This window comes from Coffea arabica, chromosome 2e, assembly GCF_036785885.1.
Source record: "Coffea arabica cultivar ET-39 chromosome 2e, Coffea Arabica ET-39 HiFi, whole genome shotgun sequence".
Taxonomy (NCBI): Eukaryota; Viridiplantae; Streptophyta; class Magnoliopsida; order Gentianales; family Rubiaceae; genus Coffea; species Coffea arabica.
The window spans coordinates 16,937,675-16,962,674 of record NC_092313.1 but is presented as its reverse complement, the minus strand read 5'-3'; the positions used below and the strand labels follow the sequence as shown (position 1 = coordinate 16,962,674).

At 37.7% G+C, this 25,000-nt stretch overlaps 3 protein-coding genes and 1 non-coding gene across 4 annotated transcripts; 2 read left to right on the top strand and 2 right to left on the bottom strand.

The window, feature by feature from the left end:
* The first annotated feature begins 2,124 nt into the window (after window positions 1–2,124).
* Window positions 2,125–4,202, top strand: LOC113726369 (cold-regulated 413 plasma membrane protein 2-like). The gene is made up of 4 exons (XM_072079403.1): window positions 2,125–2,518; window positions 3,298–3,405; window positions 3,482–3,552; window positions 3,684–4,202. Exons 1-4 carry the CDS (start codon window positions 2,337–2,339, stop codon window positions 3,935–3,937), a joined length of 615 nt encoding a protein of 204 aa, XP_071935504.1. The 5' UTR covers window positions 2,125–2,336; the 3' UTR covers window positions 3,938–4,202.
* Window positions 4,203–4,843: 641 nt separating this feature from the next.
* Window positions 4,844–11,560, bottom strand: LOC113731345 (probable CoA ligase CCL6). The gene is made up of 19 exons (XM_027256559.2): window positions 11,296–11,560; window positions 10,451–10,514; window positions 10,251–10,340; window positions 10,056–10,112; window positions 9,771–9,819; window positions 9,579–9,655; window positions 9,276–9,315; window positions 9,101–9,195; window positions 8,846–9,010; window positions 7,535–7,645; window positions 7,349–7,436; window positions 7,204–7,270; window positions 7,046–7,121; window positions 6,824–6,941; window positions 6,408–6,653; window positions 5,880–6,019; window positions 5,552–5,734; window positions 5,345–5,464; window positions 4,844–5,196 (listed from the first exon to the last, which is right to left on the bottom strand). Exons 1-19 carry the CDS (start codon window positions 11,442–11,444, stop codon window positions 5,149–5,151), a joined length of 1,983 nt encoding a protein of 660 aa, XP_027112360.1. The 5' UTR covers window positions 11,445–11,560; the 3' UTR covers window positions 4,844–5,148.
* TRNAI-AAU (transfer RNA isoleucine (anticodon AAU)) lies at window positions 10,589–10,662 on the top strand. The gene has a single exon. It is a non-coding gene; the product is annotated as a tRNA-Ile (tRNA).
* Window positions 11,561–20,412: 8,852 nt separating the features above from the next.
* Window positions 20,413–23,271, bottom strand: LOC113731344 (RING-H2 finger protein ATL65-like). The gene has a single exon (XM_027256558.2). It carries the CDS (start codon window positions 22,790–22,792, stop codon window positions 21,497–21,499), a length of 1,296 nt encoding a protein of 431 aa, XP_027112359.2. The 5' UTR covers window positions 22,793–23,271; the 3' UTR covers window positions 20,413–21,496.
* Between the last annotated feature and the right edge of the window lie 1,729 nt (window positions 23,272–25,000).

Below are 25,000 nucleotides of genomic sequence, written 5' to 3'. Positions count from 1 at the left end.
GGTCAAAAATATGGTAGTTGGCACATAATCGAAGCTATTGATAATTGAATTTAAAATAATTAATGGTATAGGATCATTGAATTTAATATAACATGTTAATTAGTAATGTTTAGTAGCAATTAATTTTTTATGTGTTTAACTGTATATTTGTTTTTCAAAAATTTTTAGTTTTTTTTAGTTTGAGCAATTAGATTTATATTTTTATAATAAAATTTTAACTTTTTCAGCTTAAGTTGATGAAATTGTGAAGGTGGTGTGGTTGCTTATCATGCCACTGATAAAAGTTTGCTATTCAAATAGTTTGTCTTAACTTGAACTCTTTTATGGATTTTTTTAAGGGTTGTAAAAGAATTTCAATATTTAATTTATTTATTTTTTGTGTTTTTATTTGTGATAATTGGTGAACATTTGGATTGTATCTATTTATGTTTATAATGAATTTATGAAAACTTATGGTGAATTATGATATTTTAATTATATTTATCATTCCATGTTTTATGTATAACTTTTAGAAAATTTATTATTATCATAACTTAACTTAAATTAAGTTATGTTGGTAAAGTTCAAGTGTAGAATGAAACTTGCTTAGTACTTAACACAAAAAAAAAAAACCTTTGAACCTTTGAACCGGCCGGTTGGACCGGTCGGACCGATCGAACCGCGAACCGGCCACCTCTCCGGTTCACTGACCGGTCCGAGTTTAAAAACATTGCATAACAGTACCTAAGAACTTTCACCCAAGGTTTGTTACTCTCTTGGGTGATATTCCAACAGAGTTTGACTTTAGCAGCCTTGTTGAGCAAGGCAGTCTGTTTGAGTTAACTTCTATTGATTTTAATAAAAGCAACTAAGGGTGTGTTTTTCCCGCTGGTTCCAATAACGGCAAGCGCTTCTAGCAAGACGTTTCTACTCTACTCAAATTAAAGTGCATGGCTGAGTACGTAGAACTGGAATGTAACTGTGCGCCTCAGAACTAGTGATTGCTGTCCTTATGGCCCGAATTTGATGTCCCAGGCTTTAGTAATCCATGAGTGGCCCACAATTGAGGTGCTACATTATTAGCCTACTTCATTTTATCTGTAAAAGCCCATTCATTAACGTACAATCTCTTAAATTGCCCATTGGTCGAAATTGGTGAACAAAAATAGGTTGAGTACTCGAAGCATATATTACTTCCTTATTTTTAGAACACCGGCTGTAGCCTCTTCCTCCTCTTACTTCTTTTTCCTCCCTTCTCCCGTTCCAGAAAAAGAAGAAATATAATCCCTTTCAGGAGAAAAGCATTTGATGATGGGATTAAAAAGGACAGCTTATTCTCCGTGGCTTCTCTCCCTATAATACCCCCAAAAAAAATATTTTATCACATACCACATCAGCATTATTCCGTGTTATCCTTTTGCACACGTCGGCCTCCTGTAACGTCTCTTGCCAGCTGATGATATCTGACGTGCACATTGCCATTGAAGGCCACCTGTACAATATATTACTTTAGATAAAGAAGATTATATGAAGAGAATCACTGGAGTGTACGACTCGAAGTTGAGTTTCTCTCTCTCCCTCTTTTTTTTTTTTTTTTTTTCCAAAATCGATGTTAATTTGTACCTCGTCTAATTTAAATTTTCACCAGACGAATCCCCAACCGGATGAAGCAGGCTTGGGAGAGGCAAAGGACTCGGAAAAGAGATGCGAAATGGCAAAAGCTGCTTTCAAATCAATAACAATTTTTTGCACCAATAATATAATTTTGAATGAATAATAACTATTTAAATTTGAATAATTACTATTATGAATTTAATAGTAATAAGGTGTTGCTGTATATAAGATTTAATTGATAAATAAATACTTTTTTTTGTCAAAATATAAATAAATACTAAAAATCACAAAAAATCAAGCAATGCCAACTGGCATCGTTTGACTAGTTGCTTGTAATAATAATTAGGGAAACAAACCGACCAAATTTATTACCTCCACGTGGCACCCTCCCTCTTCTCGTTCTTTGCACAAAATATTTCCCTGTAAACTGGTGGAGGCAATCCCCTGATATCATCATCTAATCCTTTTTTTAGTAGTAGAGTATTTTTCACACTGCTTAGTCATTCTCCTACGTCAAATCTTCAGTCAATCATCACTCAGTTGACTATTTATCTTGCTGCTACGGGCCGGTAAAAAGATTGGATCTCTCTAATTACTTCCGAAATTCCCATAGCTGTTTAAACCCCTCGAAGCTTCCTTAAGTATCAAACGTCCTTGCATTTGTTGTTTCTGCGCAACCAAACAATTGTACGTTTTAGGCTGCGAGTTTTTATTTTTATTTTTTGCTGTGAAGATCGAATATCATGGCCAAGATTAGTTATTTGGCGATGAAGACTGATCCAGCAGCGTCGGAGCTGATTGCTTCTGATTTTAAGGACCTGGGGAATGCAGCTAAAAAACTGGCTAATCATGCTATCCTGCTTGTTGGTAGCGGCCTTGGATTTGGGACTTCCTTTTTTAAGTGGCTGGCTTTCATTGCTGCCGTGTAAGCCGATTTATTGAGTGCCTTTGTTCTTTCTTGAATCTTGATCCTTATTATATTATCAAGTTGTGGTGACGGGTGACTCCAATTTTACCTTATCAATCTACTTTCAGAATCTTGCTTGTGAAGTATATTTGCTAGTGTCTTCCTCTTTTGGGGGTGCTACGATCATTATTGAATTGGTTATAGTGTGTGTGCTCGTTCTTAAAAGATTTTGGGGTTTTTATTGGGCAGTCTTGATTTAAAGATGAATGCCAAGGGGAGATTAATTGCTATTACTCGTGAGTGGACGAAGTAGAATGCGAGAATCATTCCATCTGAGTTGATTATATTGCTTCGAGTAGGGGTTTGTGGGTGGGTTCTGGTTCAAAAAGATTAGATTGATGGACCATGGATGGTCGTTCGGCTTTTGAGATCTGAGGCAACATTTGCTCTGTTATACTAGCTTCCACTGTCGTGATCATGTTTAGTTAGTAATGATGGCACCTCTTTATCCTCTGAATTTTAATGAGAAAATTTACAGTAGTATTCTGCAGATATTAGCCGACTGAACACATGAAGCAATATGTCCCAAATATAAAACAAATTAGAAAAAAAAACTCAAAAATTATGTTTTGATTTTTTTTCTAATTTGTTTTATTTTGATAATCAGCACCATGCTGCCAATTCTTCTTGTCTTCAATTCCATTGCTTTTCCTGTACGACTAACTCCCTATCTTTTTGTTTCTTAAGCAAATATTTAGCAAATGAAACGTTTGTTTTCTATTTCTATTATCTTGCAGTTACTTGCTGATCCTGGACCGAACCAACTGGAAGACCAATATACTTACATCGCTTTTGATCCCTTACATTTTCTTGAGTCTTCCGAATGTATTGTTCAATTTGCTTAGGTAATACTCACTTTTTCTTGTCCTAAATAATTTTATATCGACTCCTGCGGCACGATTTAAACTATCCCTGATGCAGGGGAGAAGTTGGAAAATGGATTGCTATAATTGCTGTCGTACTACGCCTCTTCTTCCCACGACGTTTTCCAGGTAGAAGAACATGCAAATGCATAACCTGGTTGTCCCTTCAATCATTTTGTTTCTACACACCTGAACATATGCAGATTCTTCAACTTAATGCATTGCGCAGACACTTAAAATGGGAAATTGTTCGAATGCAGATTGGCTAGAACTTCCTGCAGCTTTGATCCTTGTAATTGTGGTGGCTCCAAGCTTGTTCGCTGACACCATAAGAGGTGGCTGGGTTGGCATCATCATTTGTCTGATAATCGCATGCTATTTGCTTCAGGAACACATCCGAGCATCCGGTGGATTCAGAAATTCTTTCACAAAAACCCATGGCATTTCCAACACAGTAGGAATCATCCTACTGTTGGTATATCCGGTCTGGGCTTTCATTATCAAACTGCTGTGACGACTATTTGTTTTTTCGGTTTACACTTCTTGGATAGATTACCCTCTTTACGTGCGTGCGTGTTTGATTCAATTAAATCTTGTATTGAAAGACCTTGTTGTCAGCGTCCCCAACCATTTGAAACAGATCTTTAGCATGTGTGTATCTTTTTTTGTATTGGTTATTTTTCGTCGGCAAGGCATCAGCCTGATACAATTTCATTTGGCTATGTAATTGAACTATTTGTGTAATCTTTCTGTTGAGAAAACTCGAGATTACGTGTCAACGGATGCAAGTTCAGAATGTATATTTTTCTGTATTTCTATCACTAGCTCACCGTTGTGAAACCGGAAAAACGATTTTCCTTTACCACATTGTTGGATAGTTTTGCTGTTGCAGTCTTTATTTATCAGATGCAAAATTGCCAAAGACTAGGATGTAAAATGGCCTCTTTCGAGGGTGCACCTACATGCTTGTTAGTAATTCCAGAGGCATCAACAGATGAGTGCTTTGGCAGGAGTTCTTTTGCTCTGTTACTGAAGAAAACAACACTTCATCCGAGCCAATTCCTCCTCTCAGTTTGAGCCTTTCAATGAAAGGCAGCTGGGTAGGCCTACATGTGACAGTAAGGTGTATGTGCTTACTGCTTCCGTTAAGTCTGTTTTTCTCCCACCATGAAACCTTCTTTGAAGCCTCAATCAGGCGAACTCAGTTGATTCTCTCCTCCCTGTGCCTGGTCCTTGTTCGCTTTGTAGCTTTCCCTTAGTTTACTTCTTCTTCCTTTTTTCTTTTTAATAATTTTTAAAGTTTTATTTTGGTTCTTCGTTCACATAAATTGAACTCCGTTTATTCTCCTTTCATTTCCTTTGTGCCTAGTATCCAAAGAAATTCTGTCATACATAAGTGGAAATCGTCATGATGACTTCCTTGTTGGCAAAATGATGGTTAGAAATTGCTAGAACGAAGGAGAGTGAATTGTGCCACTGACAAGTAGCCAAATTATACAGTACCCAAACAGGCTTTTCTCCTATCACGCTGGATATTGGCCTGTGCAAGATAGATACATTGCATTCATCATTTTTCCCCCTTCCGGAGAAAAGAAAGACAAGTGCTTGAAGCTGCTATAACAACTTCTTCGCTAATAATGCTGATCAAAACTCTCAAGAGCAGAAGCTTTCTATCAATCACAAAAACAGAAATTCCCGCAGCTCACTGCTGGTGAGAATATGCTGCTACACTTTTGATCCCTTTCCTTCGCTGTATAGCTGATCAATGCGATCCTGCCAAGCAGAAGAAAACAGTAAGTAAATAGGTCAAAATGCACCCGCAATCGAAGTTTTACTAATAACACGTTTTGAACTTGGCAGTGCATCAATCAATAGTCTATGAATTCGATGCTGAACTTGAAGCTCTTTATCATAGGCATACCTTATAGTGCTTGAGCAGTTGTGGCCTTTTAAGTTTGAATGTTGGAGTAATGAGATCCCTCTCAAAATCAAAAGGAACGGGTTCCAAATGGACTGCTTTTAACATTTCAAATCCTCGAAGCTGAACCAGTATGACTTGGGTTATAGGTGAAATATAAACATCAGAAATAGCTTAAGGAAGAGAAAACTCAGAACCTCATGCACGTACTTGGTGTTTCTTAGCTGTGTTGTTAAGTTCATCTAAAACATATTTCCTCGCCTTTATACTATTGCAGAGGGATTTGAAGTCTCCATCTTGAAGATGTTGTACTGCCCAATCTTCAAGTGCTTTTCTCTCTGGTACCACCACAGCCACCAGGAAGGACTCAAAGCTGTTCCCGTAGACCCAAATCTATGCACCAGGCAAAAGTTAGCCAAGACTTCCAAAATGGAATATCCGATGCACTATCTACTAAGCGTTAGAGATTCGGTCAGGTATCTCTTGCACATTTCTTTAGCCAAATTTGTAATACATACACACTTGTCTGATAACTTACAGAAGTCACAAGGGGGCAACGAGAGTATGTGCTTTCAAGACTTTCCACGGCAACATATTCACCTTGAGACAACTTGAAAATGTTTTTTTTCCTGTCAATTATTTTCATTGTTCCATTGTGCTGCAACTCCCCAATATCTCCTGCAGTAATACTGAAATTTCAGTATCCATCCCAAGAGATCAACTAATGATGTTTCTGCTCAAAATGCAAACAAACGAACTAAAACAAAAGACATTCTTCCACGCTTGTGTATCTGACGGCTGGTAGCAGGTCAGACATGGCCAATGAATTTATCACTCTATCTGGAATTGCCAGAACAATTTCCCATTGGAAATCTACCAAGATAAAGTCAAAGAAAGTGCGGCCTGGAGTTGCTCTAATATATACATCTAACACTAGAAAGGTAAGTTCTGTCACTCTAAAACAGTTAAAGCACAATTTTTAGGTAAGTGTTTAGATTCCTATGGGACACATCACCATAATAAGAGATAACTCTATCCATCAGAGGTTTAGGTTTGAGAAGGTTACCAGTATGAAACCATCCATCCACAAGTACATCACTGGTAAGGTCTTGCCGCTTATGATATCCAGAAAACAAAGTTTTTCCTCTAAGACAAATTTCTCCACGTGGTACATCCGCAAGAGCATCGTATCCCAACTCGGGCACTGATTCAAGCCTTGCCTCAATGGTTGTAATTGGGACACCAACAGTTCCCATCATAGACATTACATTGGTTATGGATGTGAAACAACCACTACAACTTTCAGTGAGGCCTGAAACCAATACAAGAATGAAACTATTGACCCTCATCACTTGTATGAAGTAGAATAACATAAGAACTCAAATAGATCAAATCTTATCCTGCAATGCTTCTAAGCAATTATCCAAGTAGCGTCAAATAGAAAACTGATTGAGTAGGACTGTATTCTATCACTATTAATACCATATCCTTGTGACAAGACGCAGCAGCATGTCACCCTCAAGAATTCTTCCACATGCTTAGGCAATGGTGCAGCACCGGAGAACATAATACGAACTTTTCCACCAAACCCTTGTTTGATCTAAGTTAAAACACTATTAGAAACTAGAAGTGAAAGAGCTAAACGAAAAAGGCAAAAAAGGCAAAAAAAATGCAATGAAAGCTGGGAAGGATAAAATCACTGACCTTATCAAAGACCAACTTGTCCAGGAGAGGAGCAGCTTCATCTTGTCTAAGTCCTTTTTGCAAATTCTTCAATTTGCTGTTATTAATGTCTTCTTAATTACAATAATCCAAGATGACATATCTTGTAAACAATAGAAATGCCATGACTACACACTTACTAGTCGTATGCAAAATCAAATAATATCTTCCTTATTGTACCTCCAGCTGAAATCTTTTCCATTATACCTTATCAAAAAAAATTGTCAGAACCATGTTCAGAGTGTAAGAACGGAGCATCACATAAGCATCGCAATGACTTTGTACCAGTGTATATTCTGTCATAGACTCTAGGAACTCCAGAAAACATCGTAGGCTTTAATTCCAAAAGATCATCAATCAAGTATCTGATATCCTGCAGAGTAGAAAATAACTCCCAAAGACAGTCTGTAGCAGTAGTTAACTCTTTATTGAAACCATAGATTGAAGACAATAAAAGAATCTAGATCTTACTCCTTGCCAGAATCCTATTGAACAACCCCTGTATATGCAATAGGTCTCAATGATCTGATCATATATGTGTGCTAATGGTAGAAATGAGAAATATGTGTCATCTTCTGTACCCTGCAATAAATAGAAAGTAACATACTATTCTTTTTCTGAAAATGACAGTTAAGCGAATTTCTTATTTGTAAGAAAAGGAAGAATATAGAGCTGTAATCACTGATTTGAACATATAAAAGGATAGAAAAAAAAAACAGCAACAAATTTGGGCCCAAAATCCGATTGCACTTGAAAAGATGGAAGAAAAAGAAACATATCATTAAGGGGAACATGAAGTGTTTGATTGTCAGAGTCAACCATCAAGGGATTTAAAAAAAGAGAATAATCCATGCTTATACAACTTGCACAATCAATAATGTGCTTTGTAACACAACGATCATGGAAACAGATGCCTAGTATACAACCTTGTTATTGTTCTTTGAACTTTAGAAAGTACATGAAGTGTTTTTAACGTCAGAGAAAACTCCAGTTGTCTCTACCTGATTTCAATTTATACCCTTTAACATTGCACTTTTTCACACCTTACCTTCAAACCCAATGAACATGGTAAATTGCCATGCTTATACCTGGAAAGCATGTCTCAGCTTTAAATTTCATTAATTGCAAAGAATTCTTAATTTGTAGGGAACCATATTCAACCCCCTAAGTGAAAGAATAGGGGAAGAGGGACCAGAAGGGATGGCTCCTTTAAAAACTGAGGAGTTTGGTGGTCTATCAAATTAAAAGGCAAAATAGTGGGGCTGGGTTTTAAGTGGCAAGGCACAGTCTTCCACAATGATTGCGGGCATGGCAAACAGTTAACAATTTAGATATGCCATGTGTACAATTGTTTGAGTGACGGTGTACCTAGTTCCAGAACAGTTTAAGCTGAGAATTGTTTGAGTGAAGGTGTACAATTGCTTTCCAACTTTTTCAATATACAAGGTACTCTACATAATTACAACCATTGAATGGTTAACAAACCCAAAGAATTTATCACGCCCAGCTAACCTTTCTACGCAATGACATGTAACGTAAGCTTCTATGCACTGTTTTGTTAATCTAGGATGCCAGGAAACAGCCAAAAATGAAATCACGCTGCTCATCTATTGAAATTTCTTTGCTGGTCAATTTTGGACCATCAACCGCCTCTGGTTGCTGAGAAAGGGCAACAGTTGGTGCCCTCCTTCAGGCATAATTTCATGCTCGCTATGCGGGTCACAGGCAAAGATCGTTGCATAATTATCAAACAACTATCAATAAGTTAAAAAGACAACCTACCACTTTATCTGTTTCCATAAGTAGTTGATGGATAGATAATACTTCTGCAATGATGGCCCCATTATTTAGGATGACTCCTTTTGGTTCTCCTGTTGTTCCACTTGTATACATTATCGTGCATATGTTTGTCTTTTGCTTGGGGGGCAGATCATGATCCGAAAAGCCCTGTAAAGATGGATTAAACAATGATTTTGCAACCATACCACACATGATAATTACAACACAAATTAGAGATTGTTATTGGTGTATGCTTACCAGCAGAGCAAATTCGTCCCAAGAAAAGCATGTCACGTTAAGTTCCTCAGCTTCTTCCTTTTGCCTGCTGGAGATCTTTCCAAAGCTGACAATGGCTTCACAAAGGAGGTAGAAATCTTACTCGGCAATAATGGTCTTAGAGAATTAACCTTTTGAAAGTAGCAAGTTAACATACTTTTTAGATGTGAGTTACACCTTGCAAGGCATTTCAATATCTGTCAGGAAAAAATCAATCAGAGGGAAGGACTAAATGTTATTTAATGAAACAGAAATCCACCCAGAAAATTTATTTGCCAGTAAGTGAGTATCTCTCTTGTACAATCATGTCAAGGCATTTTACTTTTGAACAATTGAAGATTGCTGATAATAAAATAAAATTAAATAAAATATAAAAGCTAGTAATGTCTCTTCCTTAGCAAAAATAATATATGAGAACTATCAAAGAGAAGGGAAACACAGCTAAACAAAGAGAACTTACTGCTGGCATCTTGCTTTCTTGAACAAAAGCTATCGAAACTTCGGCATGGTTGATGATGAACTCCACTGCATTTGGACCTGCGAAAATGAAGAGCCGGGCTTAATTGATCATAAGCAACATCAATTACGAAACCATGATTTCCCAATAGCGGCATAGAAAGTAGCAACCACAATTTCAGAAAGGAAAACATACCAAGGGTATCATATAGTGGCACGTATGTGATGGCTTGGCTGCTGCAAGCCTATCAAAAAGTCGGATAGATGAGAACCCACAATAAAGAAAAGGAAAAAAAGGACTCTAAAACACTTGCAGTCACATCAAATCATGTAACAGGATTAGTAGGAAAATGTCTGAAGAATTTCGGTGTTTGGTTGAGATTGATTGTCAAACATCAAAGTTGTCGACAGCTGGTTGCACTCGAGAACTGCATGCAGCGGGTGCATAACAAGTTCTAAAGCATTCAAAATGGATAAATACCTGCATTGCCGTAATCCATTCGGGGCAGTTAGCCCCATATATGCCACAGCGATCTCCCTAATAGTAGCAATTATGAGCAGCATATGAGCCACATTAGCATGAGCATAATCTGAGTTTTCTTTTTTACTATATATATTTATATAAAAGAAATAAATCCTGCATGTGCATGTTTTGGTAGTGTACAGCGGTACTCACAGGATTGACACCACGGCGGCGGATGGCGGAACCAATTTTAAGAGTGGTGCTGTATACCTCTTCATAGTTCAGCCACGCGTAAGAACCAGCCTGCCAATTCAACCTCAAACTTATCGTCTTTATTGTTTTATCTGTTTCTTATTTTTTTTGGAGTTTAAAAATCTCATCAAGCGCTAAAGAATGCAGGAAGAAATAGGTACCTTGCCGTCGGTGACTTGCCGGCGACCAAGCATTCGATTCTTGGCATTCTTGGTAACGGACTCACTGCAATGTCCAAAAATTGCTTCTCCGTGAGCTATGTGGTAATCAAAGTTCTATTTTCTACCCTCCAACATGGCGGCCTATTAGCTCAGCTGGTTAGAGCGTCGTGCTAATAACGCGAAGGTCGCAGGTTCGAGACCTGCATGGGCCAATCCATTTTGGAACAGTCCTCCGCCTATTTGTTTTCGTGATAGTTTGGGCCGCATTATCTTATCTTGCTCGTATATTATGCTCTCAACTCAATATCCCGACCGTAATTCAGACCGACAACAGTTGAATCTCAGTTTGACATGCCATTTGAACTTGCTCCTACAGCGAACCTTAAAGACCACAGGCTAGGCTGGCTAGCAAAAGTTTTCACAACTTGCTCCTATAGATGATCTTTTCACGGCATGATTAACAAATCTTCTTTTAGCAGTTGAATTCTTTTTTTTTTTCGTGTTGGGATTGGGGTTGGGGTTTGGGTGGTCGCGGCGGTGGTTTGTGTGTGTTAAGAGAAGGGGGGGGGGGGCAAAAATCTATCTAGAGGACTCGTAATTCCTTGCCCAAATCCAAGATTTAAGTATATACTAGTGTTACTCATTGAGGCATGTATGTTTGTTGGGTGGACTTGAGTGAATGAAGAAGCATTAGTATTACTAGCATGCAACAAGCAGAAATTACACTTGGTAAATGATCTGTGGTCTGTGAACAAGACGCACTTGACTAAGCAATTAATCGCCTTTTAAGTAACGTAAGCCAAACTTGTGAGAAAAAACCAATCAGATTAATTGCGCAACAATACCTGAAAAAGTCCCAGGGAGATTCCATTCCCGCCGGTATCTCCAAGAGACCATCTTTAGCATAAATGCACCTATAAACAGGCCCCGCCGATGGCATTCCGTCGACGGTGGCCGGCCGTCCTTCTTCAACCTTCACTATATACTCCGCCATTTTCAACCTCGACCTCCTGAATTGTGTAGCAAACAATCCCAAGAAACCAAGCTGCGACTTCCACAGAGAAACTCCTGCTAAAAGGATTTTTTGTTACTATGAGTTTCTGCACGGAAAATGAGATATAGATGGATTTGGAAATTTAGTGAGTTAGTTGAGGGATTGGAGCAGCTGGAGCATTAATTTCAGCAAGACTATCACTGCTACCACTCTGCAATTACGACTATGAGTACTGTCATTACTCTAGCGACGGTGTCTGGATTTTTATTCCTCTTGGAGTCTAAAATTTTTCCTAATAAAATTATCTTAATATATTATGTATAAAATATTTTTCATTTATTTAAGTATATAGCATCTAAAAATATCAAATATTAACTTTAATTATAAAGGTATATCTATTTCATAAATATGTACCATAGTCATAAAAAAAATTAAGACAATAAATAATTTTTAATTAGATATCTTATCATACTTTTTGAACTTTTTTGACCAAAAAAGTTAATTCAAATGTGGCTAATTCATATATATATATATATATATATATAAACTCTCATAATATAAATTAAAATTATAAAATATTTGAAAAAGTCAACTTTATTTTACACATATATTTATCTATTATGAATTAAAATTTTTAAAATTTAGGAAGACTGTTGCTCCGTCAACCCCTCTTTGCTTCGTCATTGATTACTTCTTTAATGTGGGTGCATGGAAGACACGTCATCAGCTATGGCGGCCTTAATGAGCCTCAGTAACTGATCCTCGTTGTCCGGTACTGCCGCTACCGCTCCATTTACTTTGCCAATCAATACAGACAAAACTCATTTAAATGGAGTGTTAAGAAGATTTTTCAACTGCGTCTAGAATACCCCTACCATTCTATCCAAATTTCACTCACAAGTAAAATTATTGTATTACTAGTTCTAAATCTTTTCCCAATTTTCCCCCTTTTTTTTAGCTTCTAAAAGAAAAGTGTAAAATTGATCAGGCCAATAGGTGCAAGACTTGATGGAAATTTCTCCGTATGGATTTCCCAACTGCCCCGACCGGACTCATTAAATGCACTTTATAAACTGCCGTTGGATTAGCTGCAAACAGGTCACTTTCTTCCTGCTATTTTCCTTCTTCTTTTTTTCCCTTTTGTGGGATGTCCTTCCTTTATGCATTACTGCTTTTGTTTTTTTTTTTTTTTGTCTTCGTTATGAGGATCAAGAACTAAATTATTGCCTGAAGCCTTGCATCATTTATTATTACTGAGGTGATACTATTTCCATCCTACTTTGATAGTCTCGTATAGTTTAAGAAAAATTAGCTAATTTTGTTGAAAAAATAAATCTCGTCTAATGCTTGTCTAAAATATCCTCACTTTGGTATCAGAAATATCATTAATCACTCCACTTTTACATTAATTAGAACAATACTGATGGTATATTTTTTTCAAAAAATATTTTTCTAGATAACCTCCTATCCAATTTCAGCCACTTAGCCGCCCAATCCACCCATCTGCCACTAAGCTTTTGGGAACTGTTCTACTTGTGACGGAAACTGGATAAATTCCTCCTATGGCAATCATAAGTGACCTTGATTGGACCATCCACGCAAGTAGGTTGCAAATGAATCCAACTGCTCACAAAGCACCTCGAGTTCAAACTCGATTCGAGTTCGGCCAACATCGACCTCGAATCGAACTCAAGTTAATCAAGTCAAACTCGAAGTCGAATTCGAAGATATTCAACTTATTAGCTCGCGAGCTGACTCGATTATGTTTATTTGTTTATTTTACTAATAAAATTACATATATATTTGGGCAAATTATCCAATTGGCCCTTGAACTCTTTGTCTAGATAAAAATAAACCCCTCGTCTATTTTTTGTTGATTTTAAGCCCTCGAACTTGTAAAATTGGGCACCCGTGACCCTTTTAGCCAGTTTCTCCGATTTTGCAACCGGAAAGCCAATTCACACGAATGCCAGTGTGCTTTTTCAAAGGGCATTTTTGTCTGCATTTTTTAAGCAAAAAGGAACAACTCCTCCTTCTTCCCTCTTTCTTCCCTCAACAAGAATGGATGTAACCCATCTCGTTTAAATCTGAGCCAGCATATACAGATTTAGATAAAAGTCATAGTAGCTAGTAATAGAATATTGTCAACCCCAAAGATCTAATGCTACCTGCACAACTAGTAAACTTAAACAAGGAAACTCGTTATGGTTCATAACATCTTTTTATTTTGAGTAGTGGTAAAATAAAAGCTCGCTCGAGGAAAAGGCTTTATTATTTTTTTTTTAAGTCTCAAGAAGATTAGTGTCATTAGCTCTCCAACCCAGCGCACCTATTTAGCATTTCCTTGTACCTTAAAATCGAATCCAACCTTTGCAGTTTCAAATGCTATCTGAAATGATTTATGAAGGCATCCGCTTTCTTGTCCACATGTTCCTCCTCCCCAAACGTCAACGTTTCAGTTTCACTCGAAGACCTCCCATCTCTTTCCCTCATCGTCGCTGGCCGCCGCCGATCTACCTCCTCCCGGTCCTCCAATACTGCTGCCGCCGATTTACCTTCTTCTTCATCCTTCTAGCAGGGCTACCATTCGCCCTCGGAGCCTCCACTTGTGTCTCCAACTTGCTCTTCATCATGTGATCATCATGATGATGACTCTCCAGCAAAGCTTCTTCCTCCGCAATGTTTTTTTGCTCTTGCTCTTCACGTGGGTCGGATTTCTGGGTCACGGCGCGAAATGGGTCGGGCTGCTCGGAGACGTAGGAAGAGAAGTTAAAGGACTTGACCCGGTCGAGAAATGAGGGGGCTCGGACAAGCTGATTCTGGTTAGGAGGTGAGTTGGCGGCGGGGTCTGGTTTGTTATGGGATTTTAGGCGTGGGTTAGGTTAGGTTAGATGGAGGGAAGAAGAAGGAGTTGTTCCTTTTTGCTTAGAAAATGCGGACAAAAATGCCCTTTGAAAAAGCACACTGTTATTCGTGTGAATTGGCCTTCTAGTTGCAAAATCGGAGAAACTGGCTAAAAGGGTCACGAGTGCCTAATTTTACAAGTTCGAGGGCTTAAAGTCAGCAAAAAATAGATGAGAGATTTATTTTTACCTAGACAAAGAGTTCAAGGGCCAATTGGATAATTTGCCCTATATATTTCTAATATTTTATTATTTATTAAAAATAAAAATATTTATTTATTTTTATTTTTATTTTTTTAAGATCAAGTTCGAGTTAGAATTCGAATCAAATTTGAGCCGAACTCGAACTTGAGCTTTACATTTTGAATCCGTCGAGTTCGAGTTCGAGTTTGCGTTCGAGTTTAAACTTCATAAAATTAAGTTAAGAGTCAGCTTAATTAGGTCAAAATTCAACTCGATTCGACTTGTTTGTACCGTTACACGTAACCGAACCTACTGGAAGGTAGAAATTCGGCCTACTCCTGATCATTCCCTAGACTCAATGTAAGTGTGGACAGAATTTAGAGTTGGATGACTTTAATCATTAAGTTCGTGGGTTGGATGTCCTTAACTGAAGATTGAATCAGGGAAGCTCTAGCTCTAGGAAGTAGGAAGTATTCCATGAGTTCACTAATTATGGCAGTCACCATATCATGTGCTAATTAAGGATAGCAAGCTATTTATTACCACATTTGATCCGCCTTTAACTCCTTCAATGTACATGCACATACTATTTTTTTTTTTAAAGTACTTTCATGTATATACTTTAGTAGAAGAGTCTATTTGGGAAAGAGAAAGGTTGAGTTGAACTGTAAGGTGAGAGTTATTATAAGTAGATCTTCCAAAACCTCCCACCTTAAAAAAAAAAAAAGTTTGTCTAACGATAATGGGCACATCGTTAATATATACTCCAGGTATTAAATTTTTTTAAAAAATAAGATTAATCAGAGTAAATGCAAGGACGAGTAATAAATTCTTCAAAAGATAAGATTAATTAGAAAAAAGAAATAAATATAAGGACAGGTAATAATTGTTAATATTAGAGCTGGCAATTTGTCCCAAGTCCCAATGGGCTACCCATGCCCAAAGGAACTTTGGGCGGGATGGGTATTATAATTTGGTATTGGGTTTAAGTTGGGACACATCCCAACTATACCCATTAATGAATGGGAAAGGGTGGGAAATACTTGGGTACCCATTGGGCTCAAATAACAAGGGCTCTGTTTGGTTTAGCTATTTTTGGGGGATATTTTTGAAATATTTTATTATAGCAGTGTATATGAAAAATTTTTACTATAAAGTTTTTTTGAAATATTTGATATACTAATATGGATGGGATGTTTTTTGAGTTATTGTATGTTACTGTAACATTGTATTTGAAAAACTTATTTTTTGAAAAAATAGCCAATCCAAACGGAGTCTTAGATTCAAAAATTATCTTTAACAATTTTTATAGTCATACTAGAGAATATAATCTAGTAGTTTTCCTAGTCATTATCCACAAGAATTTTAAACATTTCAATCAATTTAGACCTGTCATCTTTGGACAATGATGAGAATAAATATTCAATATCTTAAGTACCTTGGCCATCTTGATATATGTTGGAATATGACTGTATATCTATTTTTTCCTTTATTTGTTAATCCAATTTTTGATGGGAATCCTGAGTATAAAGCACTTGCATGTTTATTTAATAAAATTAAAAAAAATTTAATAAATCAAAAATATTAAAATTATATAAAAAATAAAAATGAATTAAAGGAAAAAAAATATGTAGAAAATAGATTTGGGTATTGGGCGGGATCAATCTAAACCCATCCCAAAGTGATCCCGCCCAACTTAGTCCCAAAACACATATGGGTAAGATTGGGCCCATACCCATATGACTCGGTTCCATCACAAACCCAAGCAAATCCCGCCCATCCCGCCCATTTTGCCACCTCTAGTTAATATGCACTTAAGTTAGGTGGGATTTAGGAGTGTTCAATAAGCACACAAAAAACCCTATTAAAATACTTTAGCATGTATGATATCCATTTTTCTTAATAAATCCAATTTATTTTTCATAGTTTCATGACACTGAGCGGTTTGGATGGGAGTTTTTGTGTATGTATTCATACATATATATATATATATATATATATATATATATATATATATATATATATATATGTGAGTGTGTGTGTGTGTGCGCGTGTGAGAGAGAGAGAGAGAGAGAGAGAGAGAGAGAGAAATAATTGTCTCAAGAGAATATTTCAAACATTATTATTCTAGAAAAACACTGGTAATCCAAACTCTAATAAAAGAAGCAACTCATAATTTTGAATTGCGAGAGCGATGAGTGGCTCAACCAACGTGCTTTCTCAACTCGGTTGAATATAGTCGACGCAACACTCAGTTATCAGAGTCCCTCTTTTGTCTGCACATAAACAACGTACAATTGTTTCTGATAATTTGACATCGATGCATGCCATGTTCATACAAAACGTCAATGAGATATGTTAAAACGATGACGGAGTATTAACAGAACTTGCTTGTGTAAGAACACCTATCACAGAGCAATGTTTTTAGTTTTCCTTGTTAATTTTGTTTTGTTTTTGCACACGAGCCCAGCTGATGCGCCAGTCTCCAACTTCCCACCAGACTTGCATTTGCGTATTCAGGATTTGTTTCGCTAGAGTGGGCACCTACCTAGTATGCGTTCATTGTAGTAGTATATTTTAACATATACTACCACTTATGTGATTAGACAGAGCATAAACAACTTCTACCGTTTCCGGAAAAAAAAAAAAATTAGATAGAGTATAAACATAAATACTGGGGATAATATCAGAAACCGCCCTGGAGATTTCTCCTAATATCACTTGACACTCTGAACGTTTTGAAAATATCACTTACCACCCCTAGTAATTGTAAAAAGACTATATTAACCCTTACTTAATACATAATTTGCATATCAAATAAATGAAATTCAAAAAATAAAATAAAAAAGAAACAAGAGTCACTTTGTTCTCTCTCCATTTTTCAACATTCTCTCTTACTCGTTTTTTTTTGGATGACCAGCTGATTTTTTATTTATAAATTATAGTAAATTGAATTTTATTTATATTATTCATTTTGTGATTGTAATATAATAGGGTATGATTTCTTTGTTTATTTTGTGATTGCAATAGAATAGGGTATGATTTCTTTGTTTATGTTCTATATTTTGTTTCTTTGTTTATTTTAATACGATTAAAAGGTTAGGACGCGGACTGAGAAGAAGTTGGGAAGAAAATAAATTCATAAGAAATCGATTTTGAACATATAGAGTTAAATTGGTGCTAGTGTATTTCTTTGCAAATATCTTTTTTATTTATTTAAATTTATATTTTTATGGACTATAGTATTGTAATATGGTAGTACTACTAGATATTATTTTTTTAGGTGATAGTTTTCTTGAAATAAATAAAGTAGCTTAGGAGTATTTTTATTTAGAAAGCAAAAGGGTAGTTTAGGATTTTTCAAAATTTTGTTGCACAAATAACAAAAATAAGGAAAGTAAGTAATATTTTTAAAACTTTAGAAATACTAGGTGATATTAAGAGAAATCTCAGGGAGGTTTATGATATTATCGCTAAATAGGTTTTGGAAGCATCGAAGGCTGGTCAGATCGTAGCAAGTAAGGACTAAGGAGTAAGGGGACGGACGGCATCTTTCATTAAATTAAAATTCCAACACAGCAGCATTATCCTTGTCATTAAAAGCCAACGATTTTGCAATTATTTAAAATTTTATCTATTTCAGTGATACCCCGGGAGTGTGTTTGGATTGTAAGTTATTTGAAATATTTTTACTGTAGCACTTTTTGTGATGTGATGTATGTGAGATAAAAAGGTAATTGGGAAGATAAAAAGGTGTATTGAAAATTGTAATGGTGATGTCAGCAAATATATTTGGCCAAATAATTGGCTGTCCAAACACACTATCGCGGTGTTGAATATATGATAAAATAAATACTAGTAGTGAGCGTACGTAGGGGTGGCAATTTTCGACACGACCTGAAAACACGACACGAACCTAACACGAAATTAATGGGTTTGGGTTGAGGTTTCGGGAATTTGGATCAGAATCGGGTTGGACCCGATGAACCCGAAAAGAAAACAGGTCGATTTCGGGTCAACCCGTGGTGACCTGATATGACCCGATATGACCCGTTTACGAATTAAAAATAATTTAATAAACATAAAAATAATTTTATCTAACTAAACTAAGTTATTCTTTTTTTCAAAGGCATTAATTACTTAATCCTAAATGAATTTATTTAATTTGTATGAAGTTGAAATTATTATATTTGGACAAATAATATATTATATTATTTTTTACTTTTATATTGTTTTAATTTATTTTATATTTTGTTTGGGATAAAACACTTTTACGGTGTTTAATTTATTTTAGATTTGGTTTGGAATTATTTATTTAAATTTTTATTACTTGATTATGTAATTAGTTTTGTGAGAAATTGATTTTATTAGAAATTACAGTGATAAATTAATAAATTAAAATTAAGTTTCGGGTCATTTCGGGTCGACCCGCCAACCCGTCAACCTGAAATTTTCGGGTTCGGGTCAGCATACCTGACCCGTCACGGGTTGGCGGGTCGGGTTCGGGTCAACAGATTTTCTGACGGGTTGACCCGAACCCGACCCGCCAACCTGATTTGGACCCGAATTGCCACCCCTAAGCGTACGTGTCAAGATCAATAATGAACCAATGGAATGGAACCCCTTTGGTCAGTAAAATGATCAAAACTCATTTAATGCTTCTACTACATTCTTATTTCCATACTTTATAGTATGCAAAGTTTTGATAAAATAGTTGGTAAATGATTCAGCAATTTGATGTGACAACACATTATTAATATTATTATTATTTCGCGTGCTTAAATCACGGATAGACCGTAATACTTTTTTTTTTTTTTTTTAGTGTAAGCAGGAGAATTCGAATTCTAGACCTCTTGTTTACATTCTCTCCTCCCGTACCACCCAACTCATCCTCCACCCGGATAGACCTCAATATTCCTAGTAGTAGTTTTTTTCCCTTTTTGTTCTCGTGATGTTCAATTAATCGGGTTTACCTCAATCTTGTGCCTTAATAAAAATTTCATGGCTAATTTTTCCGCTGTAGGAAGTTGTGTGAACTACTACACATTTTTGAGCTTCAAACAAATATTCATGAGGGATGGGTGTAGGAGTAACCCTCACCAGAAAATTTCCACTTCCAAGTTTTTTTGGCATCGGAGGGGTTACATCAAACATGGGGGAGCTACCTCTCCGAATTAAACCAAGGAACATTTTGATTGAGAAATAAGTAAGAACCAAACCAAGGGCATAAGGACAGAGAAGCGTGACTTAAAAAGATGAATTTTTGAAAGGACAGGAGTGAACAATTTTATGATAAAGACCCGTAATGAACCATCCCACAGGAAGGGCGGGCGGGCGGGCGGGCTTGTAGTAAAGTATTGCTCACACTTTTGTGCCCATCGTGGTCTACTAAACAACAGAAAACGGACCTATGTGACAATCTCAACAAGTTACTCGAGGACATCATCATTTGGAAATGATACCACTACGATCACTAATAAATATTCCGTAATATTGCATAACCCCCCCCCCCCCCCTTCTTTTTCTAACCCAAAAATAAAAAATAAAATAAAAAGTGACAGAGCTTGTGGAAAATCTAATCATTGCAAAAAAAAAGAAAAAAGAAAAAAGAAAAAAGAAAAAAGGGCAGCTGGTTTCATATTCTTTTTTGGCTTTTTTATGTGTTCACTTATCCTTTTTTTTTTTTTGTTTCTTGGTTCTCTTCATTTGTTGATGAGACAAATATTGTCGTTGGTGGTTCAACACATACTAGGAGATTATTTTGGTATAATTTTTTTGAAAGAAAAAAATATTGTAATATTTTTGTGCTGTGACCTCTGTAAAATTTTTTTAAAAATTAAAAAATATATTTATAATACAAACAAATAAAATTACTCAAATAATAAACTATCCACACAAAATCTCTTTCATCTGTTGAGCAGAAAATACAAAAGGCAAAACATGGGCCATTTCATTTCTAACAGATCGGTGCATTAATGTGAAGGAGATAGCAAGAAAGCATCGAACCCTATCCTCCCAACAAAAACAGAAAGAAAAGACCACCACCACCGCCACCGTCCACTACCACTGCAGTCCATTTCGCTGTTAACACAACAGTCGACTAGTAAGTGGAGTGGTACTTTCTCCCTCACTTCCATCCTCCTATTATCATCAGTCATCAGTCATCAGTCATCAGTCATCAATCAAAGTGAACAAGCAGATTCTCTTTTTTCCAAATCAAAACCCAAAAAAAAAAAGATAAATAGTGTAGATTCATTCAGAAGACCCCATCCCCAAAAGTAAAAAATGCAATTAATGATCACTTCTCCCCACTGATCATAAAAGAATCATAATAGTCCCCGTCTACACCACTCCTCAGTCCTCCCATCCCATTTCTTACTGCACCGCTTGAAAGGGGCCGCCAAACTAGTTAAACTAAAAGATCAAATGAACCCAAAAAAAAAAAAAAAAAAAGGGGAAAAGGAGAGCCCCGCGCCATTGCATTTGTATCGCGTAGGGTAAACTGTAGTAAGCCGAGGAGGTGGATGTGGACCTCTACATTTCTTCCCTCTCTATCTCTCTCTCCTCCTCTCCCTCTCACAGTGATAGTGGCAACTGGCAAGGCAAGTGGTGGTGGTGGTGGTGGTGGTATTATGTCGTCAATTCAAACAATTAATGCCGTCTCGAATTCCACCGCACCTTCCAATTAATAGCCCTCAGCTGCAGCAGGACGCAGAAGTTTTAATGCCCTTCTTCTCATTTAATTCCCCCCCGCATTATTAGACCCGCAACCACCCCCCAGCTTCCTCCTCCCCCACTCCCTTCTCAAATTCAATTATGCACGCTCGCCCACAACATGTCCTCCATCTCCGACCGTCCGATCCCCGCGCGTGCAGTACCCGTCGTCTTTGTCATCCTCATCAGCATCATCGTACCATCATTAATTTCCCCCCAACAATTATTAACTCCTCCACGTGTCCATCATCTTCACCGTTTGCTATATCTGTCCGGTGACAGCAAAGCTTCTGGATCACCGCTTCTCTGCCTGCTCGACGAGAAAAACCCCCCAGCCGCCCCACCCGACGTTCTCATGAACATTGGGCTCGCAAACGACTTGCTGCTCCGCCTTGATGACCCACCTCCTCCGCCTGATGCTGCTGAACCCCCGAATCTCACGCTCGACTCCGACAGTGGATAGAAGCTCCCCCCAACTCCTCCTCCTCCTCCTCCGCCGCCGCCACCACGCCGTCGGAAAAATGGAGATTTCATGTTCATGCCTCTGTAGTATCGGAATGAGAAGACTCTGGACTTGGTCAACGAACTAAAGGGCGACGGCCGTTTGCTCCAGAAGCTTCCGACTCCTCCCCTCCGGTAACGCCAAGGAGACGCCGTCACCGGCTCCAGAACCAGCCTTTCCGACCCTAAATTACGTTCGAAGCCGAATGAATACGACCGCTTCAACAGAAAATCGCGGCCGTTGAATTGGTCCTCCGATGATTGAGTGTTATTAATCCTTGGAGAGGGCTCCTGTGTAATCTCCTCGACGGTGGTTGACTCGGATTCCTCCGGTTGAATCTCCGCCAGCGGCTCTAAGATTGTGCTCTCCATCATCATGTCATCTAAGCTGGGCCTGATTCTGGCAGCCATGACCGGAACGAAAGGTGACTCGGGCCGGAATATCCCGGCGCGACACAAGGGACAGTTGGCGTGGGATTTTAACCATATATCAATGCAATCAACGTGAAAAGCGTGGGAACAAACCGGAAGGGTTCGCACGTAATCGTTCTCTTCGAATTCCAATAAGCAGACTGCGCAGTCGTGGACGCTGCTCTTTCTGGCGTGGACAGAGAGCGGTATGGTCTTGATAGCGGAGTCGTCAAGTCCGTATGGAGAGAAGACGTGGAAGGCATCGGATGGGTCGAAAGGATAAGGAGGGGACTCGATGTTGCTGGCGGAGGAGGAGGGGACGTAACGGCGGCGGCGTCGGCGGCGTCGGTAGAGGCGGTGGAGGCGGAGGAAGTGGCGGGAGATGACCCTTGAGTAGGTGATGATGACGAAAGCGGTGGCAATGATGACGACCATGGCTATCAATGGCGGGCTGAACTCCACAGGTAACTTAGACGGAGATGATGAGGAAGATGGTGGTGTTTTTGTTGTTGCTGATGATGATGAAGACGTGGACGAGGGGGGAAGAAAGGCAGCGGTATGAGAAGATGGAACCCTGCTGTGAGGAGACGGAACAGGAGCAGGAGCTGGAGAAGGAGCTAATGGGTGGATGCGCATGGTGAGAAGCTGAGAGGGGAAATTGCGGTGGCGGTCGTGATGGGCAAGTGGCGGTGGTGGAGTCAGGAGTGAGTGAGAAAGGGTTCAAGTTTTCGTGTTTTACTACAAAAAAAAATAGGCATTAAGTGGGTTGACTGGGAGGGTGTAAGAAGAAATCGCACTTGGAAAGAAAGGGGAACTAGGAAGGCCGGGTGGCGCTGGCTGGCTGGACAAGTGAAAGAGGAGAGCTTTTTCGTTTGTTGTTGGGTGGTTGTATTTCTTTCTCTGGCTTTGGCTTTGGCTTTGGCTTTGGCTTTGTATGCGACTATGTGCGTGGATGTATCACCGGCGACTTCGTTGTTACTAGTTACTATCTGTCTGTCTGACCAAAATTTGGGTTCTTTTGCTGCTGCTGCCGCTAAACCCCAAATGCCACATCAGCTTTTGTGAATTTAATGCAGTCAAGACTACAACTACTTATATAACAGAGTAAATGACAAAAATCTCATTAAATTATTTAAAATGACACAATCTGATCTCTAAACTTCTTTTATCAAAAAGATCATTCAACTTTTTAAAATGGGGCTTTTAGATCATATCAACTACTTTAGCCACCTGGTTCGATCCGAGCAGCAATCCAGTTATTATTTTTTTCAGCATTGGTCGGACACGCTTTGCTGGAGCGCTGTGGAATTAGTCGGGTGTAGACCCGGATACCCACAATGATGACAAAAAAAAAAAAAAACTACTTTAGCCAGTAAATTAATTATAAAAAAAAAACACACATTTGACTTCTTGTAATAGATTTTTAGGGGCAAAAATGTCCTAAAATTCAAGTTATTTCTGGTTGATTTAGTAGAGAATGACCTTAAAGGCTAGTTTCAAAGAGGTGAATGCTATTTTTTTTTTTGTTTTGATGATCAGATTGTGTCATTTTAGATAGTTTAGTCATTATTCTCGCTCGAAATTCACTCTGTATAGTAATAGTAAATATTTCGTTCTCTAATTATTTTTCCTCTGCAATATTGCAGCGTGGATGCTGGTGCTATTATGCGGCGTTGCTGCTATTTGACATTAACTTCTGTGTATCACTTCCAGTTTGAAGTCTTTCGTACACATCTACTCATTTAATTTTGTTATTTTTTAAATTTTGGTAGGAATGAGAGAGTAGTGTCAACATCTACATGAACGAACGCAGTTTACTAGGGTCTTTCTGAGCTAGCCCCTAAAATGTCTGCCAAAAAAAAAAAAAAGCGTTGATCGCAAAAGGTCATGAAGTAGTATTAATTGCCAGGAAATCGGCACATCTGCTCCCTTGGCGTTAAAATCGTGACATGAGTACCTTCGGAATAAGTCTTAGAACTTGTTACCAAAACCAATATGTGACTGTGAGGAGGCACTTGGTTCTTATATTGTTGAACAAGTCCAATGCTATTTAAGAGTCGGACCCCGGGGCGCCTTTCTCGTTTGCAAGTTGATGACCAACTCTAATGTAATTTGCTTATAGCTTTGATTAAGTTGTTTGCAAATCCTGTGACTGTGATAATTAATCCATCTCATTAGTATGTGATCGCTTGTACTTTGCAGTACTCCCCCGTCTAGTGTTAATGGTATTTCAGTGCTACAACAATTTTCATCTAGAATACTATTGTAAAAAATTCACCTTTTGATTGTGATTTTTACGCAATGTCAATGCGTACACTAATAGATTTAGATGACACATGTAAAATTTGGTGTTTAAATTTAAATTTAAATGATATGACATGCATCTAGATTCGTCCGTATATACATTGACAGTACAAAAAAGATTAATTCTTTCCGTATTTAATTAGTTAAAATGAGTATACATTTGTCATTTTGAAAGAAAGCAATATATTAGTCGTGTTAGTTTCGACTTATATGGTGTAGTAGGAGAGGAACTTGGCTCATTTTTCGGTGGATTCTCTCTTCATTGGATATATGACACGTGTCTTTATTTACTATCAAGAGTTAGGATTGGTCAAGCTTAAAATGGTCACGTCTCTTTTTAATAAATGAAGACACGTGTTATGCACTCATAACTGTATTACGAAAAATAGAGAGAAAATCTATTAGAAATGAGCCAAATCAAAGGGAATGAGTGTGAAGAAGTAGACTGTGATGTTGTTACTGTGAAGAGACAATCACGTGGTTTGCACATGACACTCTTTGACCTCCGTTGATCTGTTCTTCTTGACTGACATGGCATGA